At 41.4% G+C, this 27,946-nt stretch overlaps 1 protein-coding gene across 4 annotated transcripts in view; it reads right to left on the reverse strand.

Annotated features, from left to right (window-relative positions):
• The window catches only part of FER (FER tyrosine kinase), a 491,045-nt gene that overhangs the window by 229,838 nt on the left and 233,261 nt on the right, over positions 1-27,946 (reverse strand). For all 4 annotated transcript variants that reach the window (XM_077462310.1, XM_077462308.1, XM_077462309.1 and 1 more), the window contains one exon: positions 15,757-15,879. In XM_077462310.1, coding sequence (XP_077318436.1) covers positions 15,757-15,879 — 123 coding nt within the window. The remainder of the gene's footprint in view (positions 1-15,756; positions 15,880-27,946) is intronic.

Below are 27,946 nucleotides of genomic sequence, written 5' to 3' on the forward strand. Positions count from 1 at the left end.
CAATTGAGAAACATTTAATCGCTTGCCGCATGCCTACCGTCAAATGACAGAGGGGGTGTGGCTCTCGTTCTGGGATGTCATGCGATGTCGTCCCAGGACAGCTGCCCCCCCCCCTGGGCACGCAGCACAGCGATCGTGGCCTAGCAGTGTCCTAACAACACGGCGTGCAGCATATTTGTGCCTCATCACTGCCACCTAATCAGCGCTGCCTCATTAGTGCCCATAAGTGCCAGTTCATCAGCGCCCATCAGTGCAGCCCATCAGTGCCGCCTCATCAGCACACATCAGTGAAAGAGAAAAAAATACTTATTTACAAAATTTACTGACAAACTAAGAAAAACTTTTTCCCCCATTTTTTTTCTTTTTTTGTAAAAAATAAAAAAGCCAGCAGTTATTAAATAACACCAAAAGAAAGCTCTATTTGTATAAAGAAAAGAAAATTCACATAGTTACAGTGTAGCATGACAACACAATTGTCATTCAAAGTGCAACAGCGCTGAAAGCTGAAAATGGCCTGGGCAGGAAGGGGGTGTAAGTGTCCAGTATTAAGGTGGTTATAACACCATGGCCTACCTGAGAATTGATGCTATGTCCATCCCTTTATGACTACAGTGTACCCATCTTATGATGTCAACCACCAGCAGGATTATGCAGCATGTCACAAAGCTAAAATTCTCTCAAACCGGTTTCTTGAACATAATGAGTTCACTGTACTCAAATAGCCTCCACAGTCACCAGATCTTAATCCATCTTTGAGATGTGGTGAAAAGGGAGATTTGCATCATGGATGTGCAGGCGAAAAATCTGCAGCAATTGTGTGATGCTTTCATGTCAAAATGGACCAAAATCTCTGAGGAATGTTTCCAACACATGTTGAACCTTGTTGAATCTATGCCATGAAGAATTAAGGCAGTTCTTAAGTCAAAAGGGGGTCCAACCTGGTACTAGCAAGGTGTACCTAATAAAAGTGGCCGATGAGTGTATATCTTGGCGATTAGGGGTAGTGGCTTTTTGATGGAGGGATGTTGCCTGTGTATGTGTCCAGGATTTTGTCCTGCTTCAGGTACATTGACAGGCACAAGGGACGAGGCTGTCAAGTTTGTAAATTGTTTGGTAATGAATCAGTATAATCTTAAAGTGATACTAAACACACACAGTTTCATTTACATTATTCATGCTCTTTTTTTGTATGTGTATGTTGGCACTGCAAACATTTTCATATTTTTCTAATCGATATACAGCAGTCATATGACCCAGACCTTTCCCAGCCTGTCTGGAGGTAAACAGTGGCAGGAGGTGCTTCTAGTCCTTTGCTACTGGTCACATGTTCAAAATAGAAAATTTTTTTATTGAAATACTTAGTAAAATTAAATCAGATCATTAAACTGTTTTAAAATGTCATACAAATATATATTTGAAATGACATTTTTATTATTTTTTGGACAATAGCATAGTGTGGGTGGATTACTTCCATTCACAGGCTGTATCACGGCCCTCCAGCCTGAGCATTAGAAAATCAGGGAGGTGAAGCCTCCATCAATCAAGATGTAATATTTCACACCTCTGTTGTGTTTAGCTGGTTAGTGGGTATGAAGGAGGAGGGAGGTAATGTGCTATCATTTACCACTGTATAAATGCCATATTCACTCTACAGTCACATGGGCTGCTCAGCTGTGAAAGGAAGGAAATGTTCTCTCTAGAAATTACACTGAAAACTGAGCATGTGCACTAGCTGCCAACACTGCTCTGTAAAATCCTTAACTGTAGTGGGGACATGAACAGTAGGGGGAGATGGAGAACAGCAGGATCAACCAGGTTTGTTGCAGAATACAAAAAACAAATCCCATAGTGACATGAGTATGAACAGCACCCAATACCATATTGATAGTTTTTAATGATGTGGGTTTGACACTTTAAGTTCACTAGTGTGATTCTTAACAGTAAGACTTAATAGGCTTAATATGGGAGAACACACAATTGCATTAAATAAAATATATATTTATTCAAAAAGCATTAAAATACATCAGTAAAATATAGGCATGAACTGCCTCCGCAAGATCCAGATGTTGACATCCGCCACAGTGATGTAAGCATTGTATGTATTGTACACATCGAGTAACATTTTTCATATAGATTATGTTGTGCTATTGATTTTGTATATTTCCTTATATCTATAGTGCTGCCCTACCAATAGCATTTTGGGTCCTGAGGAAGCCTTGAGCTAGCGAAACATTTACCTGACCACCGAAAATATAAAAACTCCTATATGTACAACCGAACTTTGCTGTAAATACATTTTAATATTCATTTCAAAAGCTATACTGGGGCATAGGATTCTGAGTTTGTCAATAACTGGATCTTTTGGAGGCAGTTCATGTCTAGATTTTATTGATGTACTTTTTCAAATATAGATTTTAAATAATACAATAGTGTGGCCTCCCTTACGAGCCAATAAAGTCTAATCCATATAGGTGGTGTTTGAATAATCTCAGCCTGCAATCTTTTTTTTTCATATATACATGCGGATGTGGCTAAGTGAAGTCAAATCAGTTTTTCCACAGTTGACAAGTGATCATTCAATTAAAACAAAATTATACAGAAAGCCCATTGCAACCAATCTTTTGCACACAGACAGCTTTCACCCGAGTGTATTCGTTCACAATATTCCTACTGGACCATTCTTATGAGCACGTCAGAATTGTGCAGAGAAGACAGATTTCGAAATGAAGGCACATCATCTCATGGAAAGATTCACCAAACAGGGCTAAAAGGACAAAAAAAAGCTAAATACAGCATATCAGAGAGCCAGGGAGAGTAACAAAGAGCTGCACAAGTGTGAACCTAGCCTTAGGTATCCAGATAACTCAAGTTAACCAAGACATGCTCACATTAGTAAATTTGACCTCAGCATCTAGGCAACAAAAACTTCTGATCAAGAAAGGGTTTAGAAAGAGCGCTCTTGTACATTTTCATTTACTTAGACTTACACAGAAATTCTATTTGTTAATTTGGTCAGAGACAAGAGATGCCAGTGGCACAATGTAGTCCTTTGTTGACTAGATTAGGTGACAACCACATGACTTTAGCGTCACTCATACCAGCTGCCATTAAGGTATCTGTACATATGACCACCCCACTTGTGTCTACTGGCACCTTCACTGATAACACTCTAAAAGCACCTTGGATGTTTTTATCAGTACTGTAAAATATATCTACAATACGCAATTCTTTTTCATACAACTACCATGGGTCAAAAGGACAGTGGCTTATGAACTCTAAAAATAGTACAGTTTCCAGCTCACCGTGACAATTACTTTATGTCTGTCCTTTATGAAATTCTTCACATGCTCTTATATCCTGGAAATGCTATTAAAGATAAATGTCAGGGCAGCACAAATAGGTTTAAAACTGAAGAATTAGCAATTACTTTAAAGGGTAACAAAATGCCTTTCTGCAATTGAATATAAAATTAAAATGTAGGACTAATTTCACAAAGCGTTATTCGTACCTTCGTTTACCATAATCCCAATGTCATTTCAGAAAAAGAAAATGTTTACCACCTAGGCAGAAATGCATGTTTTTCACTTCTATACTCAGATAAAAAGATTACATAAATGTACAATTATGCCCCAGTAGGCAAAAGAGAAAACCCACACTGAGGTTAGCTAGTGAAGATCACAGCTGAGCACCAGCAACTCTATATTATAGGGTCTCCATTGCTCCAACAAGGAACAATAACTGGGTTGTCACACAGCCCTTTGGCATGGCAAAGCTGGCCAGGTCTCAACAAAAAATAAAAAACATTATCATTTTTTATACTCAAATGCAACAATCACCCTTTGTAATATATTTAGTAGCTTTCTAGCACGGTCATGTGTTCCCACATCAACCTCATATAGTATCAAGTATAGCGCAGCGCTACTTCAAACCAACATAATTGTAATAACTATATCGAACACATTTCAAACAAAAGTGAAAACAAATTTCCAGAATGCAGGAAGTTTAGATACAATAGTTTTACTAAAAAACAATTCACCAAAACCGTGAAATAATGAAACAAAGTTCAAAAGAAGTCGAATAATAGCGTTCCAATACTGTGGTGTTTGTAATGCCAAATCCAGGAATCAGATCCTCTTAAAGGGGTTATAAAAGTAGGTGTTTTTTCACCCCAATGCATCCTATGCATTAAGGTGAAAAAAAATCTGGGAATGACGCCCCCACCCACTTACCTGAGTTCGTTCACCTGCTGTGCGCTTCCCCCGGCGTCTTCTCCACGTAGTCTGGCCGTTGATTGGATAGATAGGATAGATTGATAGCAGCGCAGCCGTTGGCTTGCGCTGCTGTCAATCCCATCCAATGATGCGGCCGCCGGGGGGCGGGACCGAGTCATGCACTGTGTCTATGGACACAGAGTGTTTGACAGGGAGCGTGTCTGCAAGCTAACCCCCTCGGGATAGTGCTTCCCAGAGGGGGGATTAGCTATTGCAGGGAGGAACCGAGACAGGCGCCAAGGGACCCCAGAAGAGGAGGATTGGGGACACTCTGCAAAACAAACTGCACAGTGGAGGCAAGTATAACATGTTTGTTTTCTTTAAAAACTAACCCATGCAATTCCTTTAAGAAGTCGTGGGTGTGAAGCAGGGTGGAGCTATAAAAAAAAATATATATAAAAAATAAAAACAAATACAGTCACTCTCCACAGACCTCTACTATCATAATCCAAAATGAGATGTTCTTTAAAAAGTCAACCATGGAGATGCAAATGGGAGAACAAGCACGCAGACAACATGGCTGAAACCCATCCCATTTTTCTCCACATTATTCCCCAAAGTAACCCTGTGTTCACTTTAACCACTTGCCTACTGGGCACTTAAACCCCCCCCCCCCCCCTCCTGCCCAGACCAATTTTCAGCTTTCGGTGCTCTCACACTTTGAATGACAATTACTCAGTCATGTAACATTGTACCCAAATGATTTTTTTGTCCTTTTTTCATACAAATAGAGCTTTCATTTGGTGATATTTGATCACCTCTGGGTTTTTTTTTTTTTTTGTGCTATGAATGAAAAAAGACCGAAAATTTTGAGGAAAAAAAAACGCATTTTACTTTGTTTCTGTGATAAAATTTAGCAAATTATAAATTTTTGTTTCATGAATTTTGGCCACAATTTTTACTGCTACATATCTTTTGGTAAAAGATATACTAAGGGACCGACCCAAATTAGTGGATATTATTTGGTCTTTGTGAAAGTTAGAGAGTCTACAAGTTGTGGTGCAAATCATAAAAAATTATCACACCTGATGTCTTGCGACCCTAAAGTGGACCTTCCGCTCATTGGAACCCTCCCCGCCTCCGGCACCACAATTGGCACCTTTCAGGGGGGAGGGGGGTGCAGGTACCTGTACAGTACAGGTATCTGCACCCACTTCCGGCGTAGATTCTGCAGAAGGTACGCCCCTTTCCGCAGAATCGGCGCCCCTTTCCAAAGGTCCCCCGCTGCCTGCTGTGAAACACACGGATCCCAGAGACAGAGGGGACCATCCATATTGTACATAGTTTGATATATGTATAATCTTAGTACATATAGGATATTGTTATCTAAAGACTGCTGCTCTAATAATTCAAGCGCCTTGTTATTTGATTAATGACTGTTGGATATGCACACTCGCTCCCTGTGAGGATGCTAATGATTATTCAAAGCACAGAGTGCGAGCATCCTAATAATGAACTCTGACTATCTGAAGTATGGTGCCACTGTGATATCTTCAATGTTCAATGCTATGATGCACCGATGTGTAATGACAGTATTTTGCCTTGGCGTTGTGAGATGTTGTGACAGTGTTGGTTTCTGACATATTAAAAAGTTATGATATGGTCATGTCGGTAAAAAGTGAAGTGTGTATTTTTTAAAATTATTTATACCATTTCAAGAAAACAGGAATACTTGAGCTACTTATAGGTACACTGAAACTTAAGCCTTTAGATTTACAATTGCCTTTTTTGTCATGCAGAAATGAAATACCCACTTACAATCTCTTGTGGTGGTTTATAAAATTATGATAAACCATTTGAAGGTGATGTACCTGCCTTTGTAAAAGAACTGTCATTTTTCTTTACTCATCAAAACCTAAATAGGGATGCAAAATTGGATTTCATTATTGCATCTGTTGTCTCTAGAACACAAGGCAAACTATGGGAAAATACATTCTGTCTAATGCACTTTATTGCTTTTCTCTCCAAGCTCCTAATGTAATGATCATTCTGCAGAAATCATGTCAATTATAAAACCATTTATCAGTTATAGTCTAAAAAGTCAGGAACACAGCATAATAAAGAAAAGAGTTGCTCATCTAAAACCCTGCAGTGCAGTGAGGTGTTAGTAGCAAGGCTTTTAACTTAAAATTTGTAATATACAATTTTAAGCCAATAAGTGCTACATACTAGGAAACTGTGTCTGGTTAAGCACAGGACAAAAAGATGTTAAAGTTGCAAAGAAACCGAAAGGAGGGAAGAGGGCAGGGATATATACAGAAAATGTCTTGGGCACTATTCGCACAGGCATTTTGCCATGCAGCAAATCCCAACAGCAGGAATCCAGCAAAGGCCAAGAAGCACAAACACTGAAATCATAGGCTCTCGGCAGCAGCAGGTATTCAATCCTGTTGGCATAGCCAGCAATCACTGCAGTTGTCTCTCACAGCTCTGATTACTTCCAAATAAGGAGGGCAATTTCCTTGTGATGCTTCAGGGTAGGGCACAAGGAGGGAAGTAAAATGTCTTCATTAGGATGGAAGGATACCACCACCTTAGGGAGAACAGAGGGTTTTGGATGCAAGGCAAAGTTATCCTTGATGAATTAGGAAAGGCTCTTTACATGCTGTCAACTCAAACATATCTGCCAGCGTGATAGGAACCAAGGCGGCCATTTTGCAAAAGAGATCACCCAAGGGTAGTTGCCCAATAGGTTCAAAAGGGTGCTGTAATGGGGGTCTGATCTGTGAGACACCTCAAACAAAGGTTTTTACAAGTGAGACTGAAGCCAAGGATTTTTGAAATAGAATGAACGAGGTGGAAGACGGTCCCTTAGCACTACTTAGACCCAAGTTTTGGTCAAGTCCCAATTGCAGAAAAGACAGACTATGAAGTACCAAGCCGAGGATAAACTCCCAGTGTTCACATCATATGAAAAAGGATCTCCAGGTACAGTAGTAGATTTTTACTCAAGTGACTCTTCTGGCCTTAAAGCAGAGTTGCACCCAAATGTGGAACTTCTCTTTAAGGCCTCCTCCACGGCTCCTGTTCGTGAAATAAAGCTTTTGGGGGGGGGGCTGCAGGTAGCCGATTATTGACAGGTACCTGCTCCCGCTTCTGTTCCTGTCCCCGTAGGTGATCGGAAGCAGAAGTTCTCCTTTCCCCTTCCCTACGTATTCTGAGTTCTGAGACACATGACAGGTCCTAGAAGACTTCAGGACCAGTCACAGAGTGCAGCGCCGCATGCGCAGTGGGCACCTGGCTGTGAAGCCGCAGGCTATTACAGCCAGGTTCCCATAGTAGAGATGACGGAGCCGCAAAGGGAGGATGGGGGAGGACATGGCTGGGATGAGTGCACCGCTGGATCATGGGACAGAGGAGTGTGTTTATTAAAAGTCAGCAGCTACAGTTTTTGACTTTTAATAAACCAAAAAATTACTGTAACTCCGCCTTAAGTATTATGGAAATGGCAGGGTTATACAAGGCCTGGGCTTCAACAGCCATGCCGTTAAAACCAGTGACTGAGAAGCAGGTTGGAACAGAGAGCCCAGAGACCCAAGGTCTGACCTGTTAGGAAGATTTTCACGGGTGAAAACCTCTTTGGAGAACCCAAATCGTCACAAAAAGCCAATCTTCTTCTTGATGAATTGCAAAGACTTTTTAGACATTGCAGGCCTCTTAATATTCAGAGGAGTATAGCGAGAATGAGAAGAATCAAGTGTACTGCACCAAGGCTTTTGGGGACGGGAGATGTGAACCATATCTACATTGGCAAGCAGACTGCATGAAGCTACAGAATCAGGTGTGTGGCAGACTGGGGGGTGTGAAAAATTCCACAACCTCCTCCAGTTACATCCTTGGGTCATCTTTAAAGTCTCCATATCTACTACTTCTAAGACGGGGGTACAGTAAAAGCCTGGCACATTCAGGCCAAGGACAGTAATGGCTGAATTAAGAGAATTAGCTGTCTGAGTAATTTAAACAGACACAAGGAAAGACACCTTTTTTATTTCAAGTCTGAGATAGAGCTACAAAAGTATACAAGGACAGATGTTAAAATGGGGTCATGTACCAGTGCAAGAAAAGCATCACCACTTTTAAGGGCTTGAGACCTTTGCAGTCCATTGTCAGAGCAAAAATCCACCTGAGCTTTTGCCACATTTCCCTTGTGCCCGATTTCCATCATTCCCATCAGTGAGGATGTTTCTTTGTGGTGTAATCAGAGTAGGGTGAGGAAATGGGGTAGGCGTGTCGAGAGACGATACACAGTAACTCAGGTGTCGACTGTCCTGTGGTGAAGCCCTTGTGGCACAGTGTGGAAGGAAGTGCTTGAGTATCTTATAAAGGCTCTGGGTGAAGTGGTGGTAATAGTGAGACATGTGGTGTGATGCAACACCTAGTCATCCACCTGAGAACAAGCACTGAATATACCACCAAGTTTGAAGCTCTAAACACTACACTGATCCAAATACACTGCTTCTGTTATAGTAGAAGGCAGTTGATTGAAGAATTCAAAGTATACAAGTACTAGTGAAGCATAGAAACATCTCCATAAGTGAAAGAAGGTCCAACACCTAGAGGACTCTAGCAAACAAATTGAGGTCTCATGTTGCTGAGTAGGGTTATAGGTTTGTTGTCAATGGAGTTGTGTCCAAAAGCTTTGTCAGACATGCAGGCAGATTCACGATTCAATGTAGCTTTGCAAACATCATTAAGATATATTTCCAGTAAAAACATTAACAAAGACAAAAATCAGTAAGTCAAATTATGAGGTCTTTACCCAGGAGTTAAGAGTAAATACCATATACAATACAGCAAAGGTGATGTCCAGCAACATAAATGAACAATATGAAATAAACAATTAAAATTGACTGTATATCTAAGGAAGGGTTACAGAACTATCTGTTGTTGGCTAATGCTACGGAAATTATACACTAGATGGTGACAAGTATGGCAACCCTAAATAAGAAAATAAATACATAAATAAATAAGGTAAATAAATTAAACAAATTAGTATTGCAGTTTAGTTTCATTTTAGTTTGATAGTGATGCAATGATTGACAAATCTCATAATCCCATATTATATTCACAATAGAAAATATCTGAAATGTGTACCATTTTAAGAAAAAAACATAGGTCATCTTGAAATTGATGGCAGCAAAATGTCTCAAAAAAGATGGGACAGGGCCAGGTTTTCCATGGTATAGCATCCCCTCTTTTAAAGTGGATGTAAACCCTCACATATACCCAGTGAAGCGAACAAACTCAGAAGATAAACAGGGATGAAACAAGTCTGCCTACAAAAGTTTTACTTGTATATCTGCTGTCTTCAGTATTACCGTATATACTCGAGTATGGGCCGACCCGAATATAAGCCGAGGCCCCCAATTTACCCCCAAAAAACTGGAAAACTTATTGACTCGTGTATAAGCCGAGGGTGAGACATGGCTGTCCATCCCTGTGTGTCCGTCCATCCCTGTGTGTGTGTCCATCCATCCATCCATCCCTGTGTGTGTGTCCGTCCATCCATCCCTGTGTGTGTATCCATCCATCCATCCATCCCTGTGTGTGTGTGTGTGTGTATCCATCCATCCATCCATCCATCCCTGTGTGTGTGTGTGTGTGTGTGTGTGTGTGTGTGTGTGTGTGTGTGTGTGTGTGTGTGTGTGTGTATCCATCCGTGTGTGTGTGTGTGTGTGTGTGTGTGTGTGTGTGTGTGTGTGTGTGTGTGTGTGTGTGTGTGTGTGTGTGTGTGTGTGTGTCCATCCATCCCTGTGTGTGTGTCCGTGCAGCCTTGTGTGTGTGTGTCCAGCCTACCTGTGTCCCGAGCCTCCGTCCCGAGCCTCCTCCGTCCCGTGCCTCCTCCGTCCCGTGCCTCCTCCGTCCCGTGCCTCCTCCGTCCCGTGCCTCCTCCGTCCCGTGCCTCCTCCGTCCCGTGCCTCCTCCGTCCCGTGCCGATGGATCGCCGCTCCAGGATCGCCGCTCTTCTCGGCGGCCATTCTACAATTCAAAAGCCGCGCCTCCGCCTCCGCCTGTGATAGGCGGAACACTCAATTTCCCAGCAGCCTGTGTTCCGCCTATCACGGACATCGTCTCATCCTCGTCCGTAGTACGAGGATGAGCGGATGTCCGTGATAGGCGGAACACTGACTGCTGGGAAATTCAGTGTTCCGCCTATCACAGGCGGAGGCGGAGAAGGAGGCGCGGCTTTTGAATTTTAATGTCCGCCGTCTGTCTGCTCGATGCGCTGATCGAGCAGTCAGACAGCGGTGACTCGAGTATAAGCCGAGGGGGCACTTTCAGCCTCAAAAAAGAGGCTGAAAATCTCGGCTTATACTCGAGTATATACGGTATATATTCTTTAGAAAATGTACATTGTGTTGGATTTTCTCTTCCTGTTCAGCACTGGAAGCGAAGTCTGGGCAAACAGCCACGGCAGCCGATTGGAGGAAAGACACCCCCCCCCCTCCACTAAAGCAGAGACTTGTAAAGCTGTTCTGTGAATAGGTCAGCTCTCTACTAACCTGTTTATAGCAACCTCACTCAACACAAATTTCAGGCTGGTTTTATCTTGGTTGACAAAGAACTTGTCAGAAGTTAACATGCTGATAACAGAGCAACAAAACAGCAGAAAGACACAGGACTTTGGCGAGAGATAAGAAAACACTACAGATATATGTGCTTAGGTCAAATTTCATGAATCGGGTTTTACATCTACTTTAACCACATTCTATAAATGTCTGGGTACTGAGGAGAGCTGGAGTTGCTGGAGATTTGGGAGAGGAATGTTATCACACTCTTGCATAATATCTTTGTTATATTTTGCATTTCCAGATGCACCAAATATTTTCAATTGGTGAAAGGTCTCGAATGCAGGCATGGAAGTTAAGCACCTGGACTCTTCTACTACAAAGCCATTGTCATAGATGCAATTTAGCATTGTCCTGTTGAAATATGCAAGGCCTTTCCTGCAAAAGCCATTGTCTGGATGGGAGCATATGTTGATCTAAAACCTGGATATTCAACAGTTTTCTACTTTGCAAGAGACCATTTTAAATTAGCTTTGGTCCAGAGAAGACATCAGCGTTTCTGGGGTATGTTCAGATATGGCTTCTTTGGACGCTAAGCACGTTACCTGCCATTTCTGGATAGCATGGTGAACAGTGTTCACAGACATTGATTTTTGGAAGTATTGCTGAGCCTATGCGGTGATGCCCATCACAGAATCATGCCTGTTTTTAATGCAGTGCTGCCTGAGGGCCTAAAGATAACAGGTATTCAATATTGCATTTCAGCCTTGTCACTTGCACACAGTTTTCTCCAGATTCAACTTTATATTATATGTATATTATGTATTGCAGATGATGATATATTTACAGTCTTTGCAATTTTACACTGAGGAACATTATTCTGAAATTGATCTTTGAGACATGGACTCTGAGGCTCGGTTCACACAGTACGCGGCACGACTTGCAGCGCCGCGACCTGCACACGATCAGCTGCGACTTGCAAACCGACTTCTGTAGAGAAGTCAATGCAAGTCGCCCGAAGTCGCCACAAAAGTAGTACAGGAACCTTTTTTCTAAGTCGGAGCGACTTGAGTCGCTCCTATTGGAATGGTTCCATAGCAAAGAACGGGGTGCGACTTGTCAGGCGGCGAAGTCGCCTGGACAAGTTGCCCCTGTGTGAACCGAGCCTAAGATGCTCCTTTCATACCCAATCAAGTTACTCATCTGTTCCCAATTAACCTAATTAGCTGTTAAATGGTTCTTCCAGCTTTTGCTTGTTGGTACCACTTACTTTGTCAGGTTTTTGTTGCTCTGTCCCAACTTTTTTACATACCTCCGCTGGTTTGCTTTCGCCACCCACATTGACACACTTGGTACCTTTCAGGGGGGAGCGGGTATCCGTTTTTGACATGTACCCGTCCCTACTACCAGAACTTTGGTCATCCTTCTTCCCCTGCCACTGAGCCACTCACAAAGCACAGCTGCGACTCCGCTTTAAAATAGCACATTTTCTCAGTTTAAACGTTTGATATGTTTTCTAATTTCGATTGTGAATAAGCCCTCCCTATAACTAAAATCCCTGCATTTGCAGACATTCACATTCTAAGACTAACCTATATAGCCCTGTAAATAATAAATCTGTATTAATCGGTATTCTGAAGCTGACCTGACCACACGGCGGAAGCTCTGCAAAGGACACAGCCTACAATGGCTGAAATGGATAGGTTAGTGTTAGATCGTAGAGATCTGTAGATACAGGGATTTTAGATTTAGGGTAGACTTCTACCTCCCTGTTAAAAGTGGAAATGCTGCCATACTCCTCTACACGAACTTGTCTTTGTTTATTAGCAGCAGCCCACTTCCAAGTTAGGTGACACCTTGTTTCAGCAGTGAGGCAGCAATGGCCACACACACTAATGAACTACAGAAGGTTCAGCTATCACAGAGTATGCCTTCAGCTTCTGGCAGAGATGACAAACAAAACTGCTGTCTAACGTGTGTTGCTTCAACCTTTTTACAGTCTACTGCTGCATAAAAGATTAGGATGATTGTGGAGGTAAAATGTCGAAGATGCATGTAAGGAGGAAAAGTTAGCAAGACTATATACAATAGCACTGTGTGAAGGGAGTAGGGAAAAGTATTAGCCATTTGTATATGAGAATACATAATGTTAAATCTATTAAAATCACTGCACTTTGTATAAACATAAACAACGGGTCTATGAGCTACATACCCATAAAAACCAATATATCACTGTGTAAAACAATCATTATGTTCCTGCAGCCGCTTAATTGAATAATAGTACATTAGGAAATCTTCAAAGCAGATTCCAGAGGCAATTACATCAGTTTCTTCAAATAATAAAAACAAACAGTCCCAAAAGAAAATAAAGTGTAATAAAATTGGTGTCAGAGTCCCACATGCAGATCAGTGTTCTTGTGTACACCAAAGCGTTGTTTGCTGAACATTTTTGTAAGGCAAAACCTTCCGGCCGAGTTCGACACATAAAGGGGGTTTTGGTGGGGCACTTTTACTGGTCATTTGTGAAGAGACTGATCTGCACGTGAGACTCTCCATGACACCAATTTTATTACACTATTTTCTTTTGGGACTGTTTTTATTATTTTTTTATCATTTGAAGACAATGGAAATACTCTGCGCCTCTGAAATCAATGTTTTCTAAAGATTTCTTAATGTACTATATGTGAATACATGTTTACATCTTTGAAGCTCCATGCTTTTTTTGTTATTGCAAATATTATAGAGAGTGATAAACTAGCCACTGGCAGAGCTCTGCATTTCACCGATGATACCTGACCTGAGCCTTTAACAACTATAAAGATATCTGCCATACAGAAAGGGCATTGTGAGAAGGGGTAGTAAAGCATACAATGGTGTAGAATTGCAGATACACACAAATAATTGCATGCTATACATAGAAAAATCATGGTCCCTATACATACATAATAAAAAAAACAACACTAATCCCCTCTTATAGGAGTTTTCCACATTTTGTCATGTTACAATCAAAAATGTAAATGTATTTTATTGGGATTTTATGTGATACACCAACACAAAGTGGCACATAATTGTGAAGTGGAAGAAAAATGATAAATGGTTTTTACATTTTTTTTTAAATAAATATCTGAAAAGCGTGCCATGCATTTGTATTCTGCCCCCAATTCAATACTTTGTAGAACTACCTGTCACTGCAACTACATCTGCAAGTCTTTTTGGATATGTCTCTACCAGCTTTGCACATCTAGGATTGTGAAATTTTTGCCTATTCTTCTTTGCAAAATAGCTCAAGCTCTGTCAGATTGGACGGAGAGAGTCTGAACAGCAATTTTCAGGTCTTGCCACAGATTCTCAATTGGATTTAGGTCTGGACTTTGGGCCATTCTAACACATGCATATCCTTTGAGCTAAACCATTCCATTGTAGATCTGGCTGTATGTTTAGGGTTGTTGTCCTGCTGGAAGGTGAACCTACTCCCCAGCCTCAAGTCTTTTGCACACCATAACAGGTTTTCTTCTAAGATTTCCCTGTATTTGGCTCTGTCCATCTTCCCAACAACTGCCAAGCTCCCCTGTCCCTGCTTAAGAAAAGCATTCCCTCAGCATAATGCTGACACCACCATGTTTTAGGGAAGGGTGATGTGCAGTGTTACTTTTCTGCCACACATAGCATTTTGCTTTTAGGCCAAAACTTTAAATTTTGGTCTTAACTGGCTAGAGCACCTTCTTCCACATGTTTGCTCTGTGCCCAACATGGCTTCTCGCAAACTGCAAATGGGCCTTCTTATAGCTTTCTTTCAACAATGGCTTTCTTCTTGCCACTCCTCCAAAAAGGCCAGATTTGTGGAGTGCACGATTAATAGTTGTCCTGTGGACAGATTCTCCCACCTGAGCTGTGGATCTCTGCAGCTCATGCAGCGTTACCACAGGCCTCTTGGCTGCTTTTCTGATTAATTTTCTCCTGGCCCAGCCTGTCAGTTTAAGTGGATGGCCAGGTTTGCAGTTGTGCCATACTCTCAATTTTAAGATGATGGCTTTAACAGTGCTCTGTGAGATGTTCAAAGCTTGGGATATTTCTTTAAAACCTTAACCCCGTTTTAAACTTCTCCACAACTTTATCCTCGACCTGTCTGGTGTGTTCCTTGGCATTCATGATGCTGTTTGTTCACTAAAGTTTTCTAACAAATGGCTTCACAGAACAGCTGTATTTATACTGAGATTAAATTACACACAGGTGGACCCTATTTAGTAATTAGGTTCTGAAGGCAATTGGTTCCATTAGATAATAGTTTGGGGTATCAAAGTAAAGGGGGGCTGAATACTAACGTGCGTCACACTTTTCACATATTTGTAAAAAAAAAAAATTTAAATCATTTGTCATTTTCCTTTCACTTCACAATCATGTGCCAATATGTGTTGGTCCATCACAAAATCCCAATAAACACATTTACGTTTTGGTTGTAACATGACAAAATGTATAAAATGTCAAGGGGTACGAATACTTTTTCAAGGCGCTGTATATTTTCTCAGGCCTTTCCCCCTTATTTTTCACCCAGTAAGCCTATCAAACACACTTCCCGACCTTGGTCGACTACAATCCCTACTCTACACGAACTATGGGGAAAGCAATGGCCGACACCGAGGGTGGACTTCAAATATGGCTGCCTTTGTTCATCTACTTTATGTAGACAATGAGGGGGGATTAGGAGTTTGAACAAATAAAACAATGCCATTTTATAGTTAAGCTCACAAGAAGTAAATATGACTTTCCATTTCTGATAAGTCATCAGGTATTTTCTGCACCTGCTGAAAACGTTCTTTGTCGGAAAAAACGAATGCAGCCACCACATCCAAGGACTGGTTAGCTGCAATAAATTACATTTTTGTTCTTGGGATCAGTTATGACTTCATAATAATCAGAGCAAATAATAAAACTTGATTACCTAACGTTATGTTTAGCACAGCAATGTGTTTACATACCTTTACAACAGGATTCAACAGAACTACTCCTGATTTTTTAGTTATAACTTGCTTTGTTGTATAATGATGTTCTATAAGCTGTGGGATAGTTGGAAATCCAGTGCCTTCAAACCTATATTGATTCTGTTCAAAAGAGATTGGGGTAAGGTGGGGAAGGGGGATGAAAAAAAAAAAAACAAACATGTTACAATTGTGAGGAATGGCAATCAAATGCTAAATTTTTTTTAAAGTAAGGTGGAGCCAATATTAATTCTTCCTCATACCTTCAATATAGCGATTCAAAGACTACAGTAAAGGCTAGTTTGAACAAATTGAAAGATTATATATATATAATTATTTTTATTTTTTAAGTGGGTAGGTACCCACTCCCACTTTTGGGCAAAATTTGCAACTGATATTTTTTTAAACTTAAGTTCCTTTCTAACCTGTACTTGAGGGGAGTACTATTGACTTGACCTCAGGAGAATCCCCCCCCCCCCCCCCCCCCCACACACACACACACACACACACACACACACACACACACACACACACCTTTCAGAACCAGGCCGTTTTTGTAATCCGGCACTGCGTTAACTGAAAATTGCACGGTCATGCAACGCTGTCCCCCAAATAAAATGTATGTCATTTTTTTTTCCAACAAATAGAGCTTTCTTTTGTTGGTGTTTACTTTTTTATGCTATAAACAAAAATCTTTTTTTTACTTTTTGCTCTAAAACATATCCAATAAATAAATTTGAGCAAATATGTATTCTGCTACGTATTTAGTTTTTTGCTAAGAGAAGAGATAGATTATGTTCCCTGCTTTGCAAAAACACAAAATCCATTTCTTCCCCTGGTCAGAACTGATATCTGCCTTGTTTATACATTATATTGCCGATGATTGGCGGGTGCTGACGGACATCCAGTGCCCGACACCCGCAGAAAGTCTTCTGCTGTGAATAAACACAGCAGAGGCAGGGCACACACCCCCTGCAGGCGGAAGTGCATTATTTATAAATATATATATATATATATACACACACACACACATACATATACACACACACAATTCGGCACAGGAGAGGCGCCCTGTAGCAGTAAAATTGCTATGGACAGTGTTAAGGATAAATTAAGTTTGCATATGTAGTAAACAAATAAGGCAGCTCCACATTCATAAATGTTTATCAAATATACAAATCAAAACTGAAATAAAATGGAGCCCACTGATTTAACGGTTTCCCAAATGGAAGTTCAGGTTGGAAATGTTTAATAAATGGTTAATCAAACATACCAGCGTTGTCATCTACAAAACACATTCACAATGCCTATATATGTTTTTTATATATTCAAGGCATGCCTTTAGGGACAACCAGTGTGCTTAAGTCAGGTCTCATCTGAACTTTTAGGCCACCAAATGGCACACTTGATCACATGTGTAAAACCAAATCAACTACATATCTAAATAGAAGTTAGAATGACACAATTTTTGACTGGAGCTCCACTTTAAAAATTAGTCATCATATTTTAAAAAAATCTGTAAAAAAAAAAAAAAAAAAAAGGACTATAATTTCTATTAGAAAAGTGCAATACAAGAAAATAAAGTTATGGAACTAAATACATTTTTGTAAACTGGTAAGTGACTTTTTTTAATGTGTATTTGCTTGCATATTTTCCCTGTACTAAAATATTTTTAAGAGCCCAGTAGAGTAGATGAAATGTGAAATAGAACAAGAGGCCAAAGGATTCTCATTGAAAGAAAGGGCTCTAGTATACAAAAGCTTCTTTGGGAGTTTGTAAAAGTACAATAGGTCTAAAATAGAATATTCACAAAATATGACATCTAAAAGATAAACTGGCAACTTTTGTTTCATCACAGTGCTTCTCAACTCCTGTGTCAAGGAACATGGCCAGGTTATACATTCCAGATTTTTAGGTAGTCAATCAACATGTATGAGACAGTCAAAAGATCAGGAAATATGTCGTCCTTTTAGTCTGAGGAGTAGTTTATTGAACACCTACATCAATGTCAATCAAATTCACTTAAATTCCAAAAATCCATGAACAGGGAAAGACAAAACAGAGTTCAAGGGTTTATGTGGCATAAAGCTACTCATAAATAGCTATACTAGGTAGTAAATGAGGTTGAAAATTGGCCAAACCAGAATAGAAAAAAAAATCACCAACCAACTGAACTTGGACACAGAAATGGACTTAGACACTGAAAGAATGCCTTCGGATTACTGCATCTGTGATCATTTGCACAAATCACTTCAAATAAATGCAACAAAAGGCATTATAATTGACAATATTTACCAATAATTTGAGTTAGACACTCAAATCATTGGCTGACACTGCATAAGTCAGGGAAACATTCCTTAAAGCCAAACTCCAGGGGAGTATTTTAGACTGATTTTGCCAAGTTATTGCTAAAACTGTATACACTACATATACTATACATACTGATGGAGAAGCTAAAAAACCGAAATTGTCTTAATGACATATTTACTATCAGCTTTGATCTTCCAGGCTCTGCTGCTTGACTTGCTATCTGGTACAGAATAGAAGATGTTTTTTGAATAAGTAAGGTGGGAGGGAGAATGTGACTTCTACTACTATACTGTATGAGACAAGGTGTCACAGTAGCAGAGCCCAGAAGATCAAAGCTACAGTTTTTGCATTTTTCTTAGATTTTTGGCTGCTAATCACAAAAACACACATTGTTTTATGGAAATCATCTGCTTTTGTAATGCCCTTGTATATACAGTTACAGTTAGTTAGAAAAAAAGACAAATCCATCAAGTTCAACAAAAAAAAAAAATATATAATCCCATATACACAAACCTACACCCACAGTTGATCCAGAGAAAAGCAAAAAACCCCAACAAAGCATGCTCCAAACAGCTAGAGCAGGGGAAAAAATTCCTTCCTGATCCCCCCAGAGGCAATCGGATTTTCCCTGGATCAACCTTTACCTATAAAATGTTAGTACCCAGTTATATTGTGTACATTTAGGAAAGAATCCAGGCCATTTTTAACTGTTTGCCGACCTGTGCATGCCGATGTACGTCGGCACAATGGCACGGTTGGGCAAATGGGCGTACCTGTACATCCCCTTTAAGACACTGTTTACTGGGCACGCAGCACGTACTCGTGTGTGCCCACGGGGGTCCCACGATCGTGACATGGAGCGGCAGAACAGGGAGATGTAAACAAGGCATTTCCCTGTTCTGTCTAGCAACTTGACAGGCATCTACTGCCCCCTGTCATCAGGAGCAGTACTCTCTGTCATGTTGTAGTGAGCCCATCACCACCAGTTAGAATCACTCCCTAGGAAACACTTAACCCCTTGATCGCCCCCTGGTGTTTAACCCCTTCCCTCCAGTCTCATTTACACAGTAATCAGTGCATTTTTATAGCACTGATTGATGTATAAATGTCACGGATCCCAAAATAGTGTCAAAAGTGTCTGCTGCAATGTTGCAGTCACGATAAAAAAAAAAAAAAAACGCCTATAAATTTATCCTCTATTTTGTAGACACTATAACTTTTCCGCAAACCAATCAATATACACTTATTGCGATTTTTTTTTACAAAAAATATGTAGAAGAATACATAGCCTAAACTGAGAAAGAAATTTGTTTTTTTTATATATATTTTTGGGGGATATTTACTGTAAAGAAACCTTTCTGTATTTGGAGATTAAATCTTTATTCTTCTAGACGTAAAGAGTGCCCCCTTGTCCTCTATGAAGATCTTAAAGTGAATAATTCAACACCAAGTTCTTGATATGGACCACTTATGTATTTGTACATGTTGATCATATCCCCCCTTTATCTCACCCCCTCCTCCTCAAAAAACTTTACTCCCTTGGTCTTCATGACTGTGCTCTTCAGTGGCTCTCATCCTACCTATCCCAACACACCTTCAGTGTCACTTACAATTCTACTTCCTCCACTCCTCTTTCCTTCTCCGTCAGGGTTCCCCAAGGTTCTGTTCTTGGACCTCTTATTTTCAATCTACACCTCTGCCCTGAGTCAGCCAATAACCTCTCATGGCTTTCAATATCATTTCTACTCTGACACACAAATCTATCTCTCCACCCCTCAACTCACTGCATCAGTCTCCTCACGCATCACTAACTTGCTAACAGACATACCTGTATGGATGTCACAACACTTCCTCAAACTCAACTTGTCCAAAACCGAGCTTATAATATTCCCTCCCCCATGTGCCTCCTCCCCTGACTTCTCTGTCAAGAACAATGGCACAACCTTCCACCCATCCCCACATGCCAAGGTTCTAGGTGTTATTCTGGACTCTGAACTCTCCTTTCGGCCCCATATTCAATCACTTTCGAAAGCTTGCCGCCTCAACCTCTGCAACATCTCCAAGCTAAGTCCCTTTCTAAGCAAGAAAACCACAAAGCTCCTGATTCACTCCCTGGTTATCTCTCGCCTTGACTACTGCAACTCCCTCCTCATTGGCTTACCTTTAAATAACCTACGCCCCCTTCAGTCCATCATGAATGCTGCTGTCAGATTCATCCACCTTACAAACCGCTCAGTATCTGCTACCCCTCTCTGTCAATCCCTCCATTAGCTGCCACTTGCCCAACGGATTAAATTCAAAATACTAAAATTAAGTTAGAAAGCCATCCACAACTCTGCCCCCAGCTACATCACTAGCCTAGTCGCCCTCTTCATTCCTCCCAAGACCTCCTGCTCTCTAGCTCCCTCATCACCACCTTCAATATCCGCCTCTAGGACTTCTCCCGAGCCTTGCCCATCTTCTGGAATTCGCTACCCCAATCTGTCAGACTATCTCCAAATTTATCCACTTTTAGACAATCCCTGAAAACTTTACTCTTCAGAGAAGCCTTTCCTGCCTCCATCTAACAACTGCACTATTTTCTCCTTTAGCTCATCTTCCACAGCTATTACCCTTTTGTATAACTTGATTGTAAGCTCTAACGAGCAGGGCCCTCTGATCTCCCCCCTGTACTAAATTGTATTGTAATTGTACTGTCTGCCCTAATGTTGTAAAGCACTGCAAAAACTGTCGGCGCTATATAGATCCTGTATAATAATAATAATCATAATCTCTTCTCAAGAGGGAATAGATTCAGTTCCTCTAATTTTTCCTCATAGGTGAGCTCCTCCATGCCTCTTATTAGTTTGGATGTTGTTCTCTGCACTTTCTCCAGTTCCCTGATATTCTTTTTGAGAACTGGTGCCCAAAACTGAACTGCATATTACAGATGAGGTTTTACAAATGATTTGTACAGGGGCAAAATGTTATCTCTCTCTCGGGAGTCCATACCGCTCAATACAAGAAAGGACTTTGCTTCCTTTGGAAACCGCAGCTTGGCATTGCAAGCTATTATTGAGCTTATGATATACCAAAACACCCAGATCCTTCTTCACCATTAATTCCCCCAGTTGTACATCCTCTAGCATGTGTGATGCATGCATATTCTTAGCCGCCCAAGTGCATAACTTTACATTTATCAACATTAAACCTAATTTCCCACTTAGTTGCCCAATTAGACATCGGATATTAGTGCATTGAGGTTGGCTTGTAAATTGGATACATCCTGTAAGGACGTTATTCCACTGCATAGCTTAGTGTCACCTGCAAAGACAGAAATCTTACTTTTAATCCCAGACCCTATATCATTTATAAATATATTAAAAAGTAAGGGTCTCAGCACTGAACCTTGGGGTACACCACTGATTATTCTTACTAAATGGTCTAAGGTTAATAGGGATGAGCTTCGTGTTCGAGTCGAACGTACGTTCGACTCGAACATTGGCTGTTCGGGCGTTCGGCGAAATCCGAACTCTTGGTCCGTTCGCGTCAAAATTCGTATGGCGCGCGCGGACCACAATGCACTGCGATGGCGCAGTGCATTGCTGGCTCATGATTGGCCAAGCATGCACTGTGACCCCGCATGCTTGGCCAATCACAGCGCCAGCAGCGAGGAGAGCCATGATTGGCCACAGGCATCCTGCCTGTGGCCAATCATAGCTCAGGCTGTGTAGTGCATGCCCCACACTATATAAGGCTGCCTTTGAGGCGGCCTCGTGTAGTGTGTTGGAATCTGAAGCAGTGGGTGTTCTGTGTACCTTCAACACAGTTACACACCAATCATTTTTGGCTGATTTCCTATCTTGCTCTTGTGTAGTGGTTATTGTCTGTGCCCTGACCGCAGTATACACAACTACACTATATTCACCTCACCTATATAGCTAGCTAGTGATCTATCTTTAACCACTTAACAACCGCCCATTGCCGATTAACGGCTTCAGGGCGGTTGTTTAACTCTGAGAGGCCGTTAATTAACGGCCTCCCAGAATTCTGCTCTCGCGCGCCCCCTGGGGCCACAGGACCCGGCGCAGCACGGATCACGGTAAACGGCCGCTCGTCGCGGCCATTTACCACGTGATCGCTCCGTCAAATGACGGAGTGATCACTTGTTAACAAACCGGCGTCATGTTATGACGCCGGTTCCTCCCTCCCCTCTCTGTACCGATCGGTACAGCGGAGGGGAAAGAGATCGGTGTCAGCAGCGATGTGGGCTGCATCTGCAGTGCCCACATCGCTGCTCACCGAATTTAACCCCTCAATTCCCTGCCAATACTCTGCAATACCAGTGCATACTCTGCAGTACCCTGCCTTTACTCTGCAGTACCCTGCCTTTACTCTGCAGTACCCTGCCTTTACTCTGCAGTACCCTGCCTTTACTCTGCAGTACCCTGCCTTTACTCTGCAGTAACCCCCATTACTCTGCAGTAACCCCCATTACTCTGCAGTACCCTGCCATAACTCTGCAGTACCCCGCCATTACTCTGCAGTGCAGTACCCTGCCATTACTCTGCAGTACCCCGCCATTACTCTGCAGTACCCCGCCATTACTCTGCAGTACCCCGCCATTACTCTGCAGTACCCCGCCATTACTCTGCAGTGCAGTACCCTGCCTTTACTCTGCAGTACCCTGCCTTTACTCTGCAGTACCCTGCCTTTACTCTGCAGTACCCTGCCTTTACTCTGCAGTTCCCTGCCTTTACTCTGCAGTTCCCTGCCTTTACTCTGCAGTACCCTGCTATTACTCTGTAGTACCCCGCCAATACTCTGCAATACCAGTGCATACTCTGCAGTACCCTGCTATTACTCTGCAGTACCCCGCCTTTACTCTGCAGTACCCTGCCATTACTCTGTAGTACTCCCCAATACTCTGCAGTAACCTGCTATTACTCTGTAGTACCCCGCCAATACCCCACCAATACTCTGCAATACCCTGCCATAAATTGCCATACCCAGCCATACTCGGAGATACCCAGCCATACTCGGTGATACCCTGAAATACCCAGCCATAGACGCCCCCCACCCCTCACCGCCCTCCGGTGCTTCTACCAACTCGCCAGTACGATCAAAGCCAGAATCTTTTTTTTATTTCAGGCTTCCCAGCCTAGAGGTGAGATGTGGGGTCATATTGACCCCCAGATTTCACTGTAAAGAGGACCTGTCACCCCATATTCCTATTACAAGGGATGTTTACATTCCTTGTAATAGGAATAAAAGTGATCAAAAATATATTTTTGGGGAAAAAATGTCAAACTAAAATAAATAAAGTAAAATGAACAATAAAAAATAAAAATTAAAGCGCCCATGTCCCCATGTGCTCGCATGCAGAAGCGAACGCATGTGTAAGCCCCGCCCACATATGAAAACGGTGTTCAAACCACACATGTGAGGTATTGCCGAGAACGTTAGAGCGAGAGCAATAATTCTAGTCCTAGACCTCCTCTGCAACTCAAAACATGTAGCCAGTAAAAAAAAAATTATGAAGAAAAAATTACTAATCTGCAAAATGTTATAACAGAAACAAAGAAAAATTCATTTTTTCCGCAGAATTTCCGGTCTTTTTTCTTTTATAGCACAAAAAATAAAAAAACTGAGAGGTGATTAAATACCACCAAAAGAAAGCTATATTTGTGTGAAAAAAAGGACAAACATTTCATATAGGTGCAGTGTTGCATGACTGAGTAATTGTCATTCAAAATGTGAGAGCACCAAAAGCTGAAAATTGGTCTGGTTATTAAGGGTGTTTAAGTGCCCAGTGGTCAAGTGGTTAATAATAGAGCTTGCAGTCAGTAGTGTTAGGAGATAGTGCGTGCTGTCTGCGTGCTCTGTACCCAGTACATACCGCTATAATATAGGGCAGGCCCCTACTTTCAAAACATCCAACTTACAAACATCTCCTACTTGCAAACGGAAGGAGACAGCAGCAAGTGAGATGAAAAAAGACGGATGGCAAAACAAATTATACAGGGGTGATAACCCTTCCCTATGTTTTCCAAAAAGCTTAAAAATAGTTTTTTTGACTGGAGCTACACTTTAAAAATGTACCAGTTTAAAATTACAAACAGATTCAACTTAACACAACAAACCTACACAGTCCCTGTCTTGTTTGCACCGCCTGTATACTGCTGTTCTGAGTATATAGGGCCTGGGGGCCACACGCAATTCCTTTTTTTAATATGGGTACAGGGTTCCCCTTAATATGCGTACAAGACCCAAATAGGCTGGTAATGGGCAGGGAGGGCTACCCATGCCATTTTTCTCAATGATTTTCAACCATATTGCAGGAACCAGATATAACATTAAAACCGCAAGCAGTTTTAAATGGTGTTATTTCAGTTTAATGTCATTTTGTGCAGGGACTGTTCTAAACACGGGAAACACGTGGCATTTCACAGGCATACTACAGACACCCCCCAGGCACCATATTTAAAGTAATATTTCACTTTTTTTTTTTTCACTTTAATCGTCATTAAAATCAGTGCTCCCGCCAAAACGGCCGTTTTTAAAACTTTTTTTTGCATTGACCCATGTCCCCTGAGGCAGGAGTCAGGTCCCCAAACCCTTTTTAGGACAGTATCTTGCATATTAGCCGTTAAAATTAGCACTTTCCATTTCGAACGTTCGAGTCCCATAGACTTCAATGGGGTTCTAACGTTCGTAACGAACGCGGGGGGCCGTTCGCAAGTTCTGGTGCGAACTGAACCGGGGGGGTGTTCGGCTCATCCCTAAAGGTTAACAACTACTCTCTGAATTCGGTATTTTAGCCAGATGTCTATCCATTTACAAATTGATCTTTATAAGCCTGTAGACTTTATCTTACACATGAGCCGTGTGTGGGGAACGGTGTCAAATGCTTTTGCAAAGTCCAGGTATACCACATCCACAGCCATCACTCTGTCCAAGGTTTTACTTACCTCATCATAAAAATAAATCAGTTTGACAATTTCTGTCTTTCATTAATCCATGCTGTCTGTTGCTTAAAATATTTTTTTCCAACAAGAACTCATCTATGTGGTCTTTTATTAAACTCTTCACTATCTTCCCAACTATAGAAGTTAAACTAACAGGTCTACAGTTACTTGGTATAAACTTTGATCTCCTTTTAACCACTTCAATACTGGGTACTTATACACCTTCCTGCCCAGACCAATTTTCAGCGCTGTCGCATTTGGAATGATAATTGCTCGGTCATGCTACACTGTACCCAAACTAAATTTTTATCATTTTGTTACCACAAATAGAGCTTTCTTTTGGTGGTATTTGATAATCTCTGGGATTTTTATTTTCTGCTAAACAAATAAAAAATATAAAAAATTAAAGACTGAAGGTTTTGAAAAAAAACATTTTTTTGCTTCAGTTACAAAACTTTGTAAATAATTAAGTTTTCTCCTTCACTGATGGGGCTGGACTGACAGGCACTGATAAAGCAGCACTGAAGGGCACTGATGAGGTGGCATTGATGGGTAATAATATGTGGCACTGATGTACTGTAATGTGTATGGTACTGATGGATGCCAATGAGTGCCAAACAATAATGCCTGCCAATCAGTGATGCTCATTGTGGGCACTGATTGGCATCCATTGTGGGTACTGATTGGCATCCCTGGTGATCTAGGGAGGCATACTTGGTGGTGGGCATCCTCGGGGGGATTGCACTAATAATCGAACAGCACAGACCCCCGTCAGAGGAGCAGCCGATCGGCTCTCCTCTACTCGCGTCTGACAGATGCGAGTGAGGAAAAGCCGATCACCGACTCTTCCCGTTTACACTGTGATCAGCCGTGATTGGACATGGCTGATCACATGATAAAGAGTATGTCAGAGACCTCATTGTACTCAAGTGTCCAGACTCAAGTTTAAATTGAGGGTATGGTGATCCCTCTCGACGCCCTCCTCGTGACTTTGGATGTGGAAGCTTTATACTCCAGCATCCCTCACGAGAAGGGCGTCGGGACGGTACGCATCTTCCTATATGAAGAACCACATATTAGATGGAAATACAATGAATTTATTTTAACCCTTCTTAAATTTGTTCTGACACACAACTGGTTTAGTTTCAATGGTTCCCACTACCTCCAGGTGCAGGGTTTTGCTATGGGTACGTACTGTGCGCCAGCCTATGCGAACCTGTACCTGGGGGGGTGGGAACGTGACATTTTCTCAGATTAATCTCTCTTTGGTTTTACTGATCATGTGATGTCATGGATGCGATACATCAATGACATTTTTATAATTTGGACAGGAACAGCTACAATGCTGACTAATTTTATTGAAATAATTACCATCAACACATACAATTTGAAGTTTACTCTCAATACAAACCCTGAAAAAAATCACCTTTTTGGATATCTTTAAGGATAAAAATAACTGTCTGGCCACTAAACTTTTTCGTAAAGAGACTGCAGGGAACACTCTACTGCATGCAGCGAGTGCCCATCATGCACCCTTGGTTAGGAATATTCCCTATGCACAGTATGTCAGACTACGCAGAAACTGCACTCATGATAAGGATTTCTATAGGGAAGCTTGTCTCCTTCGTACATGTCTGTTAGCTAGAGGCTATAGTAAATCCGTACTACGAAAGGCCTATAATAGGGTTTGCAGAGAACCTAGAAATACCTTATTATATTCTAAGAAAAATCACAGTTCGGAAACAAAAACGGACTTGAGACTTGTTACGCGGTTTTCATCTCAACATGAGGAGGTTCGCAACATCCTTACAAACCATTGGCATATTCTACACCAAGATTCTATAATTAAAAAACATGTAGGAATAAAACCCTGTCTAACATTTAGGCGTACCACCTCACTACGTGACCGTCTGGTATCTAGTTTTTATTCACCAAGTATACAGGACACAAGGAGATGCAATGGATTATACAAATGTGGGAACTGCGATTTCTGCCCCTGGATCAGACAGGGTACAGAAATCGCACTTCCAAATGGAGAGTCTCTTCACTTAAACTTCAGAGCAGACTGTAAAACGCAGGGTTTAATGTATCTAATGATCTGTATATGTGGAGCCTTTTAATGTCGGAAAAACTATTAGATGTCTATGGCAACGCATTAAAGACCACGTTTATGTATCAACAAATGGAAAAATGTTAACGACGATCAGTAGACACATTGACCTATGCCATGCATTTGATGCAACTTGTGTCACGTTCAGTGTACTGGAGACTATACCCAAAGACCCACGTGGGGGTAACTGGGATAAGCGCATTTTACAAAGAGAGACTGTTTGGATTGAGAGACTTAATGCCACTCAAGCTCCAGGCCTGAACGAGACTCAATCATATAAAACATTTCTTTAAATTATTTTCAAACAAAAAAGTAGGTTTTTTTTGTTTTTGTTTTTCCTCTCTTTGTTCGTTTGTCAGACCCCCAGATGTCATTGTGGATATTAGGATATCTAGATATTGTCCTCTAACCCTCAGTGGCTATATATGATATCAGGGTTTATTTAAATTATATATGTTTATGTGATATGAATTTATGTCTAAATATAACTATTTTCAACTGTTATGTCCCCAAATACGGGAATGATTTTGTGTTGATTTGTTAAACCACTCCCAGATGTATTTTTGTTCATTCCTCCCCCTCCTTTTAAAATTCAATTATTTTTTTGTGTCTGTTTGTGGACTGATTTGATTGCAATGTGCGGCCACAAGAGCGCCACCCATGTTGACCCTTTACTTAATGTCCTGGGTCTATGGGATGGTGCTTCCCCAGGGTATGTACCTACCCTCCCGTGTGGGGTTCGCCTCGGGTTGTGTGACCCGGTGGGCTTGGCGGCGGGGAGGAGATTGTGTGGCGCCCCCTTCTCGTTCGGCATGTTTGATTG

The sequence above is a fragment of the Lithobates pipiens genome, unplaced genomic scaffold, assembly GCF_037356315.1.
Source record: "Lithobates pipiens isolate NorthernLeopardFrog02 unplaced genomic scaffold, aLitPip1_a1.2 Scaffold_3, whole genome shotgun sequence".
Taxonomy (NCBI): domain Eukaryota; kingdom Metazoa; phylum Chordata; class Amphibia; order Anura; family Ranidae; genus Lithobates; species Lithobates pipiens.